The sequence below is a fragment of the Mandrillus leucophaeus genome, unplaced genomic scaffold (genome assembly GCF_000951045.1).
Source record: "Mandrillus leucophaeus isolate KB7577 unplaced genomic scaffold, Mleu.le_1.0 Scaffold66, whole genome shotgun sequence".
Lineage (NCBI taxonomy): Eukaryota > Metazoa > Chordata > Mammalia > Primates > Cercopithecidae > Mandrillus > Mandrillus leucophaeus.
Window position 1 is genome coordinate 4,940,365 of NW_012107141.1, and position 11,063 is coordinate 4,951,427.

The 11,063-nt window shown below is 51.7% G+C and overlaps 1 protein-coding gene across 1 annotated transcript in view; it reads right to left on the minus strand.

The window, feature by feature from the left end:
• LRP4 (low density lipoprotein receptor-related protein 4) overlaps window positions 1-11,063 on the minus strand; it is a 51,572-nt gene that overhangs the window by 37,329 nt on the left and 3,180 nt on the right. The window contains 14 exon segments of the mRNA XM_012001465.1: window positions 308-430; window positions 844-1,020; window positions 1,174-1,391; window positions 3,865-4,021; window positions 5,495-5,725; window positions 6,070-6,195; window positions 6,782-6,916; window positions 7,108-7,233; window positions 7,768-7,893; window positions 8,603-8,722; window positions 8,951-9,079; window positions 9,434-9,550; window positions 9,909-10,022; window positions 10,307-10,423. Coding sequence (XP_011856855.1) covers window positions 308-430; window positions 844-1,020; window positions 1,174-1,391; window positions 3,865-4,021; window positions 5,495-5,725; window positions 6,070-6,195; window positions 6,782-6,916; window positions 7,108-7,233; window positions 7,768-7,893; window positions 8,603-8,722; window positions 8,951-9,079; window positions 9,434-9,550; window positions 9,909-10,022; window positions 10,307-10,423 — 2,016 coding nt within the window.

Consider the following 11,063-nt stretch of genomic DNA (forward strand, 5'->3'; position numbering starts at 1 on the left):
AGAAGAGCATAAAACCCTCTTGCTGCCTATGGAGAAGGTATCCTGCCTGGTAAAATGACACATGAGCCTGATTGCAGGTGTTCACACTCGACCAGGTGGTGTTGCTGAGCCTTCAGCAGCTAGAGCTGGGTCCTCAGTCCTCAGCTTTGATAGAAGATCCCTCAGCCTCTTAAGTTCTTCCTCTCCAGGGCTCCCTGAGGAATGTGGTTTTTCCCACGATAGGCAATCCCTCCACCTCCTATCCCTTGTTCCTGGTCCCCATCCTCACAACAGCCTCCATAGAGGCTGGTGTCGCAGACCCACTTACTCTGGGCACAGGCGTGGCTGCTGATCTTGCGGAAGCCAGTGGGGCAGGCACAGGTGTAGTTCTGGCCACTGGGCAGACACAGGTGCGTGCAGCCTCCGTTGTTGTCCCCACAGCGGTTCTTCCCTGCTCAAAGAGCCCAGGGCAAGAGGATTAGCAAAGGTTTGCAAAAGTGACCCCAAGACTAAGGAATAGGGGTTTAAGGTAGGGTGATAGTTCCCTGAAGGGAGAAACTATGTCTTATTATTTTTGACATCTGCCCCAGCTGCTAGCACAGTGACTACCCGGCACAGAGAAGATGGCCTGTAAATGTCTGCCTGAATTAGATGGGAACGGTGAAGCCTAATGAGTCTTTTCGTGAATCTTGTTGTACTGCCCTGAATGTCCAGCAGAGGGAGGAGTTAGCCCATGTCAGTGCCCCGCTGGATTTCCCCATCAGAAGAAATGGCAACTCCTAAGGGGAAGGAAAGTTCTCAAAGGCACCAGAGGCCACCTCAACCATGAGACTACTTTGGCTCACCCGGTGGGCAGTTTTTTACCTGCAGGTTGGCGCTGCGGGTGCAAGGTGTGGATGTCCATAGGGAAGTGGAGTTTGTTGCGAATGATTTCCTGGTTCTTCCCCGTAAATTTGTTAGCGCTATTGATGCTCTTGGTGTGCCAGTCTGTCCAGTACAGGCTGTCTTCAAACACTGTGATGGCGAAGGGATGCGGAAGGCCTGGGGAAAGTCCAGGAAGACCTCAGTCTCGACATGGTCTGCCATGGTCTCTGGGCCCAGGCCTGGCAACTACACAAAGCCTCTGCCAAGGCTCCTGGGGGGCAGGGACAGGGCCAGGAGGACAAGAGATGGAGAGTGAAGGAAGGGGCTCACCCTGGCTAATGACAGCCTTACGGTGACTCCCATCCAGATTGGCCCTCTCAATGACATGGTGCTTAGCATCCACCCAGTACATACGGCGCCCAGCATAGTCGATGGTGAGGCCATTGGGCCAGAAGAGATGGGTATCAGCAATGATGCGGCGTCCAGAGCCATCCATGCTGGAGGCCTCAATACGGGGGGTGTTGCCCCAGTCTGTCCAGTAAATGGTACTAGGAAGAGAGAAAAGTAAATTGGGAAGTGGGCAGCAGAAAACAGGTAGGTAACCAGGAGAATAATCAGGTAGGGGGCTTTTATCCATTTAACCCAGGGGACTCCAATGTTTGGTCCACAGAATGCATTTTTTTAAGACAGGGTCTCATTCTGTCACCCACGCTGGAGGGCAGGTGCGATCACAGCTCACTGCAGCCTCAATCTCCTGGGCTCAGAAGGCCTCACCTCAGCCTTCTGAGCAGCTAGTACCACTACACCTAACCAATTAAAAAAAAAATTTTTTTTTTGTAGTAGTAGAGATGAGGTCTTGCTATGTTACCCAGGCTGGTCTCAAATTCCTGAGCTCAAGCGATCCTCCTGCTTTGGCCTTCCAAAGTGCGGGGGTTACAGGCATGAGTTGCCATGCCTGGCCTCAGAATGCTTTTTAAGTGTTTGAGTTTAAATGTCTTCAGACAGGGCATTTATTCATTTAATAATTTTTTTTTTCGTACTGGCAACAGGCAGGACATACTATCTTAGGCACTGGAAATCTAGCAGTGAACAAAACAGACAAAGCCTCATAAATGACAATCCAATGTAATATTAGGACAGGCACTTTCTTCTTTGTCACAGTCTCTTCCACTGCCTTTTGTATTTTATTTTATTTTATTTTTGAGACAGAGTCTCGCTCTGTTGCCCAGGCTGGAATGCAGTGGCACGATTTCAGCTCACTGAAACCTCCACCTCCTGGGCTCAAGTGATTCTCCTGCCTCAGACTCCTGAGTAGCTGGGATTACAGGCACCTACCACCATGCCCAACTAATTTTTGTATTTTTAGTAGAGATGGGGTTTCACCATGTTGGCCAGGCTAGTCTCAAACTTCTGACCTCAAGTGATCCACCTGCCTTGGCCTCCCAAAGTGCTGGGGTTACAAGCTTGAGTCACCACGCCTGGCCCCTTTTGTATTTTATACACACACACACACACACACACACACACACACAGTTTCTAAAACAGTTGACACATACTGCAGGACCTTATAAGATAGTCCCTCCATTGACTGAATAGAATTTTTAGAAGCCAGACGTAAGAACTTCATTTTGGGAGTTTTTCTTTAATTCAGATTTCTGAATTTTAAATTAAATTTCTTTTTGAGATAGGGTCTCACTTTGTCATCCACGAGTGCAGTGTCATGATCATGGGTCACTGTAGTCTCGAACTCTGGGACTCAGGTGATCCTCCTGCCTCAGCCTCCTATGTAGTTGGGACTACAGGCATGCACCAGTAAGTCCAGCTAATTTTTGTACTTTTTATAGAGATGGGGTTTTGCCATGTTGCCCAAGCTGGTCTTGAACTCCTGGGCTCAAGCAATCTGCCCACCTCAGCATCCCAAAGTGCTGAGATTACAGGCGTTGAGCCACTGAACCTGGCCAGATTTCTCAATTTTATTTATTTAACTTTTTTTTGAGACAGGGTCTTACTCTGTCACCCAGGCTGGAATGCAGTGTTGCAATCACGGCTCCCTGCAACCTCGACCTCCCAGTCTCAAGCCATCCTTGCACCTCAACCTCCCAAGTAGCTGGGACTACAGCCATGCACCCACTAAGCCAGGCTAATTTAAAAAAATTTTTTTGTAGAGATGAGGCTACACTATGTCGCCCAGGCTGGTCTTGAACTCCTGGACTCAAGTGATCCTCCTACCTGGGTCTCCAAAAGTACTGGAATTACAGGTGTGAGCCACCATGCCCGGCCCCTCTATTAATTTTTAGGCAATAATAATTAATTACAATTCTTATGAATTACTAATAACTTAATTTGTATTAATTAGGTCAACCTTATGAGCTAATAATAAAAATACTAAACACCTACAACTTATCTAATGTGTATTATATGCAATTTAAAATGCATCACCTCATTTAATCTTCACACAACTATGACGGAAGTATTTTTTTTAATCGCCAATTTAGAAATGAGTAAACAAGGCAGACAGAGATTAACTGGCCCAAGGCCACACAGCCAGTTACTACAGAGCCAGGATCCAGACTCAAGTGTGTGGGGGACAGGGCCCATGTTGTTAACATAACATCACACCTTTTTTTTTTTTTTTTTTGAGACAGAGTCTCGCTCTGTCGCCCAGGCTGGAGTGCAGTGGCGCAATCTCAGCTCACTGTAACCTGCGCCTCCTGGGTTCAAACGACTCTCCTGCCTCAGCCTCCTGAGTAGCTGTGATTACAAGCACCCGCCACCATGCCTGGCTAATTTTTGTATTTTGCAGAGACGGGGTTTCACCATGTTGGCCAGGCTAGTCTCGAACTCCTGACCTCAGGTGATCTGCCCGCCTCGGCCTCCCAAAGTGCTGGGATTACAGGCATGAGCCACCACGCCCAGCTACACCACACTTTGAAGATGTACCCCCAGAGCATCTAGTCCGGTAGCCTGGGAGTTGTCCCGAGAAGTTGCAAGAGAGATTCAGCAGCCTGAGATACAACTTACCCCTCCATGGGATGCAAGGCAATGGCGCGGGGCTTCTCCAGGTTCTGCCACAGCAGCACCTTCCGGTGGGCCCCGTCCAGATTGGCCACCTCAATCCTTGAGGTGCCTGAGTCGGTCCAGTAGAGTTTGTCATGGACCCAATCCACAGCCAGGCCCCCTGGTGAGAAGCAGCACAAAAAATGTCAAGGAGTCAACCCAGGCTCCCCTTTCCCATAGTAACAAGAGCAAACTCTTACAGGAAGCAATTTCTTGGGCCAGGCACTATTGTCATCATTTTAGATACATGAATTCATTTAAGCATCACAACTCTGTGAGCTAGATACTGTAATTTCCATGAGGATGAGGAAAGTGAGACACAGAAAAGTCAAGTAACTGTCAAGGGCATGCACTTCCTCCTCACAGCCAACCATACCTCACTTCCTGAATTCCGTCTCCCTGACGCATTCCCAGGGTCCCCCACTGCTCTGACCCTGGGGTTTGTAAATTGTCATCTAGGGTTTTGCAGAGGCATTTCAGAAGTTCTCTAAGCATTTGAGTCCAATGTGCTTGATACCAAATTAGAATTTGACCACTTCACCTGTTTGTAAAATAGTCTGAGATTGCCAAGTGAGCTGTTTCTGTGGTTTGTTTGTTTGTTTGTTTTGAGATGGAGTCTCACTCCCATTGCGCAGGCTGGAGTGCAGTGGCACGATCTTGGCTCACTGCAACCTCCACCTCCTGGATTCAAGCGTTTCTCCTTCCTTAGCCTGCCAAGTAGCTGGAATTACAGGTGTGTGCCACCACGCCTGGCTAACTTTTGTATTTTTAATAGAGACGGGGTTTCGCCATGTTGGCCAGGCTGGTCTCAAACTCCTGACCTCAGGTTATCCACCTGCTTCAGCCTCCCAAAGTGCTGGGATTACAGGCGTGAGCCACCACTCCTGGCCTGTTTTTTTTTTTTCCTTTGAGACGGAGTTTTGCTCTTGTTGCCTAGGCTGGAGTGCAATGGCACGATCTTGGCTCACCACAACCTCTGCTTCCGGAGTTTAAGCAATTCTCCTGCCTCAGCCTCCTGAGTAGCTGGGATTACAGGCATGCGCCACCATGCCCAGCTAACTTTTGTATTTTTAGTAGAGATGCGGTTTCTCCATGTCAGTCAGGCTGGTCTTGAACTCCCAACCTCAGATGATCTGCCCACCTCGGCCTCCCAAAGTGCTGGGATTACAGGCGTGAGCCACCGCACCTGGCCTTTTTTTTTTAAAATCTATAAAACATTTTGATATACTTATCCAGGTCAATCTGAATATTCTTAATACTAAGCAATTGAAACAAAACTCAGAAATAAACTAGATGCAAAGGCTGATAGAGAACTCTGTCATCCATCAATCTGATTCCCCTCCCATGATTACAACCACCAACGTGCTCTGATTATTCTCACTGACTGAGTTCAATCATAAGCAAATGTTACATGTGAACCTATACAATTGATATATATTAACAAATGTTTTCTATATTAGAGCTCCAGCTGAGATTTCCCTGGAAGAAAAAGATGTGCTGCTGCCTAAGGTTTGCAAACCACTGGCCTGCTCCTCCCACCGTTGCTGCGCATGTGGCATGGCTCTGCCCCTCTCCATGGGGGCTCATTCCCTACCTGGGCTCTCCAGCCCAGTAGACACAACCTCCTCCACGTTGCTGCCGTTGAGGTTGGCACGGAGGATCCGGTCCAGGGTGACGTCTGACCAGAAGACAAGCTCGCGGCGGTGGTGGAAATCAAGGGCAATGGCGTTCTCCAGGTTGTTAAGCAGCAGCGTGTACTCAGAGCGGTGCGGCAGCACCTGCCGGATGTCGATGCGATTGGCGAACAGCAGCACAGGCTCTGGCCCTGGGACACAGTATAAACATGGGGTCCCCACTGGGTTTCAGAGCCGCCCCTGGTACCCATCAGCAGGTCTTCAGCTGACTGATAGAGCCATGTGCCCACAAGGGCATGCCCCAGGCTGTCAGCATCAGTACCAGAAGAGTAGCAACCCTTAAACTATACTCCTCCACCCCTCCCCACCCCACTCCACCACGGCAGCTTTTCTTGGGGCTCAGAATGCAACTGTTGCTCCGTTTTACTGCGATGGAAATCTCTCTACCTCTCTGCAAATCCCTGAGCACCAGAGCACTTGGCCTTCCTCCATGCTCAGCCCTCTGCCCACCCAGCCAAGTGCCAACAGCCCTTACCCAGAGCCTTGCAGCTGCGCCGGTCGGGCCGTAGTTCATAGCCTGTTTCGCACCAGCACTGGAAAGCCCCTTCGCTGTTGGTGCAACCCTGGCTGCAATACCCCTCGTCGGCACACTCATTCACATCTGGGAACACCAGGCACGTCAAGAGATCTCCCTTCTGTCGTCCTCCCACCCCCGCTCCCAGGCTGCCGAGCTGCTTTTCTGCCCACATCCCCATCTATTTTCCAGGCCTAGTGGGAAGGTTGTCTAAGAAATAGTTAAGGGCGGCTGGGCATGGTGGCACACACTTATCATCCCAGCTACTTGGGAGGCTGAGGCAGGAGAATTGCTTGAACCCAGGAGGCGGAGGCAGCTGTGAGCCGAGATTGCACCACTGAACTCCAGCCTGGGTGACAGAGCAAGACTCTATCTCAAAAAAAAAAAAAAAAAAAAGAAAGAAATGGTTAAGGGCTTTAAGGTCATGCAGACCTGGGCTGGAATCCCAACTCTGCTGCTCACCAGCTGTGTGGCCTTTGGTAAGCTACTTATCATCTCTGTGCTTCAGTTTCCCCATCTGTGAAATGGGAAGGATGATCCCCACCTTCTAGGGTTATTGTGAGGATGAAATGAGGTCACAGCCTTCACATGCCTGACCCATAGGAAACACAGTTGCCTGTCTGCTGCCCCTGCTCAGAACCCCGACTCTGCTGCAAACCAGGCCTCAGCTCACCTTGGCACGTGTGCCCATCCTCTGTGAGCCGGTAGCCTGTGTGGCAGGTACACTGCACTGCCCCTCGCACCATCTGGCACTTCTGGGCACAGCCACCGTTGTTAACATTGCAGTTCTCCTCACCCGTCCGGGGCCCTGTGCCAGCCAAGCCAGAGTTGGGAGTTGAGCCCAGAATCCTCCCCCAGACAGCCAGCTTGGCATTCCACCTGGACCGGGAACAACAGCTCCCAAAGCTGCAAGAGTCCTGAGGGAGGATTCCCTTTGAACCCTATGGGTGGGGTTCGGCCACAAACCATGGGCCAGGTCTGCCCACTGGGGACACTCACGGCAATTCTGCTGTGGGCTTTCGTCGCTGTTGTCACCACAGTCGTTGACCCCATTGCACAGCTTCCTCTGCCCAATGCAGCGCCCATTCCAACACAGGAACTGGTCCGAGGCACACTGGGGGCTTCCTAGGGAGAGGGAGGGTCAGGTCACAGCAAGGCAGGGCTTGGGTCAACAAAGAGATGGGAGCCTGTCATTTTCTAGGGTAAGCTGGAGACAGATGAGACTCAAGGTGGGAGGGTGAGGGTCCTGGGCAGGAAGCAGCTCAGACAGGGCTGGCTGAATGTCTGCATTCGCTTTCTCCCCAGGACACCACAGTGGGATGGTGAGGAATATGGAACAGAATGAAAAACTACATCCACATGCTCAGTACTGGGTATGGCCAGGGGAGCACCCATGGGGGCTGCCGGATGGAAGGTAGTCCTTCCTCAGTAGACCAGAGCTAAAGGCACTGGCTATGTGTGAGTTAGAATAGGAGTGGCAATTGAAACTCACAGCTCTGATACCGTGCTCCAGGCCATAAGGCCGCAGTTTAATGGTGCACCTGGATTTTACACTGGTAAAACCTCAACCCGACTGGAAAGACAGCAATAACACCCTCTTTTCCACCCTTCCACCCCAACTATAGGCTAAGGGTTCTGGGGCACCCCGGGAGACACCACCTGTATTCTCACAGTTCTCTTCATCGCTATTGTCCGCACAGTCGTCCTCCCCATCACAGCGCCAGGACAGGCGGACGCAGCGGCCTGAGCGACAGCGAAACTGTTCTGCTGTACACATGGAGGTGGCTGGGCAAAGCAAAGGCCTAATGAAAGGTGGGCCCCATTTCAGCCTGAAATTCTCCCTGCCACCCAAAGCTACAGCTTATGTCAGTACCCATGCCACTCTTGACACCAGGATCACAGCTGGTCTATATGGCGTCTTTGTGTGAATCAGAAAAAGGTATCCTTTCCTCAAGACACTTTACTGTCATCTGCTGGAAAACTGCCATGATGAGTATATAAATCTATTATGTGACTGGCTTCCCTTTGAACATATTGCCTCTGCACAGTGCACGACCTACACAACTGTACATGGTGGTCTTACCCAGTGTCTTCAAGATTTATGGGTAATGGCCTCTTTGTCTTTTTTTTTTTTTTTTTTGAGATGTCATCTCACTCTGTCACCTAAGCTGGAGTGCAGGGATGCTGTCTTGGCTCACTGCAACCCCTGCCTCCTGGCTTCAGGCGATTCTCCTGCCTCAGCCTCCCGAGTAGCTGGGATTACAGGTATCCGCCACCACACCCGGCTAAGTTTTGTATTTTTAGTAGAGATGGGGTTTAACCATGTTGCCCAGGTTGGTCTTGAACTCCTGACCTCAAGTGATCCACCCGCCTCGGCCTCCCAAAGTGCTGGGATTATAGGCGTGAGCCACCGTGCCTAGCCGGTAGGGGCCTCTTTGGCTCCACAAGCCTTCTCCTTGGTTCAAGCCCAGCCTAATTCCATTCCCCCACTCACTGCAGTTGCGCTCATCAGACTGGTCATCACAGTCCGCGTCACCATCGCAGCGCCAGCCTGCATTGATGCACAGGCCGCTGTCACACATGAACTCCCCAGAGCGGCAGGGCTGGTGGGAGGCTAGGGAAACATGAGACTTCTGTCTCTAGCCAGTCTGTGCACAGTGTCCCATGGCAGACTAGAAGGCCACAGTCCCAGAATCCCAGTTCCTCCAGCTCTTCCCAAGAGGGACCAGAAAATCCAGAAACTCCTCTCTGAACTCCTGCCCCAGCTGGCACCTGTGCCTTGCCACCCGAGGAGTTCTTCCCAGCCTGGCCTCCCCGCCTCCCAGCTGGCCGGAGCACTCACAGCAGTCAGACTCGTCCGACCAGTCTCCGCAGTCATCGTCGCCATCGCAGTGGTAGATATCGAGGATACAGCGGCCATAGGCACACTGGAACTCCTCCAGGTTGCAGGGGGGTGCTGGCACTGCTGAGGCTGGAAGGAAGGCAGGGGTGGGGAGGGGCACACACTCAGGCCTGGATGAAGGAGACGGGCCCTGATTCCTCAAGCAGGCAGGATGTTCAGGCAGGAGAGCTTCTTCAAGCGAGATGCAACCAGGTTTCATCTGGGACAGCCCTTATAGATGCCCATATTCAGGTGGACCAAAGGGAGCCTTCCTTTCCCACCTGGGGAACTTGGTCCCTCCCTAGCTCAGCCCAGGAGGAGCTGCTGCTGAGGCACCCATGCTCCTTGCCCTTGGTATATGCACCCCTCAGCCTCACCCTTAGCCCATGGGCAGAACCATGCGCCCTCATCCAACCCAACAGCCTGAGGTCTGGGGCCACTCACGACAGCTCTCCTCATCGGAGCCATCTTTGCAGTCAGTGTCACCGTCGCAGTACCAGTGCTCAGCAATGCAGCTTCCGTCACTGCAGCGGAACTCCTTGTCGGAGCACTTGCGCATGTCTGGGGGATGCGATGGGACAGCAGTTCTGAGAGGGCCCCACAGGCAACCCTCTCACCCTCCTCTCTGACTCCCCAACCTCACTGGCTTTGGCGGGTCTGACCCAGGCCCTGAAAGGCACCCAGAGTCAGTGCAGACACTCCGTGAAGAACGGAGGCCCTGGAGAGACTGGGCCTCAGCCTCCGGGTCCACAGTTTCTCCGGGGTCTGAGCGGCTCTGCTCCCTCTGCCTTCCTCTAGCTGCTCCAGATATCTGGGCAGTTCAAGGTTTGGCAGTGCTGGGGCCATTGCTGCTATCTCTTCCTATGGCCAGGCCACCCACTGGCCACCGTGTCTGCCTCCCCCCATTGGGGCCACCCACCACACTGCTCATCGCTGTTGTCACCACAGTCATTGTCACCATCGCAGTGCCACAGACTCCGGATGCAGTAGCCGTTCTGGCAGGGAAACTCGTCCTCCTCACACTCCCGGGGGGCTGTGGACACAGGACAGTCAGGCTGCTGCAGGCAGTGGGGGTCTGGTGCCTGGAAGCCTGACTTAAAGCCCTCCGGAGCAGTCAAGTAGCTCCAGTGCTGCCCCGAGGGCTCCGAAGGAGGAGGCTGCCTCTCAGCAGCTTATCTGACTGCGAGAGGAAGTAAAAGGACAGGACCAAGTGCTGAAAACACAAGGGTCCATGTGGACCTGGGGCATCGCTTTCTGATTGAAAATCCTTTCCCAATAGAACTCAATGGAGTCTGTCCAGCCCCTGCCAACACTCACGACAGTCCTGCTCATCCGAGTCATCCTCACAGTCGTTGTCCCCGTCACACACCCAGGAGCGGCGGATGCACTTGCCATTGTCACAGTGAAAGTCGAGAGGGGAACAGGTAGGTAGCACTGAATCCCAGGAAAAGGAAGGAAAAGTCGATCAACCTGGTATACTTAGTCAGGCTCAACTAGGCCAGATAGCCTTTTACTCCAAATTCCCTTGTCTTTTTTGTTTTCCTTTTCTGAGACCGAGTCTCACTCTGTTGCCCAGGATGGAGTACAGTGGCGCAATCTCGGCTCACTGCAACCTCTGCCTCCTGGTTCAGGCGATTCTGACTCAGCTTCCTGAGTAGCTGGGATTACAGGCATGCTTCACCACACCCGGGGGAGGTTTTTTTTTGTTTTTTTGTTTTTTTGTTTTTTTTTTTTTGTTGTTGTTTTTGTTGCATTTTTTGCATTTTAGTAGAGACAGGGTTTCATCATGTTGGCCAGGCTGGTCTCGAACCCCTGACCTCAGGTGATCTTCCTGCCTCAGCCTCCTGAGTAGCTGGGATTACAGGCATGTTTTACCACACCCAGGGAGTTTTTTTTTGTTTTGTTTTGTTGTTTGCATTTTTAGTAGAGACAGGGTTTCGTCATGTTGGCCAGGCTGGTCTCGATCCCCTGACCTCAGGTGATCTTCCTGCCTCAGCCTCCCGAGTAGCTGGGATTACAGGCATGCTTTTCCATACCCGGGGAGTTTTTTTTTTTTTTTTTTTTTTTTTTTTTT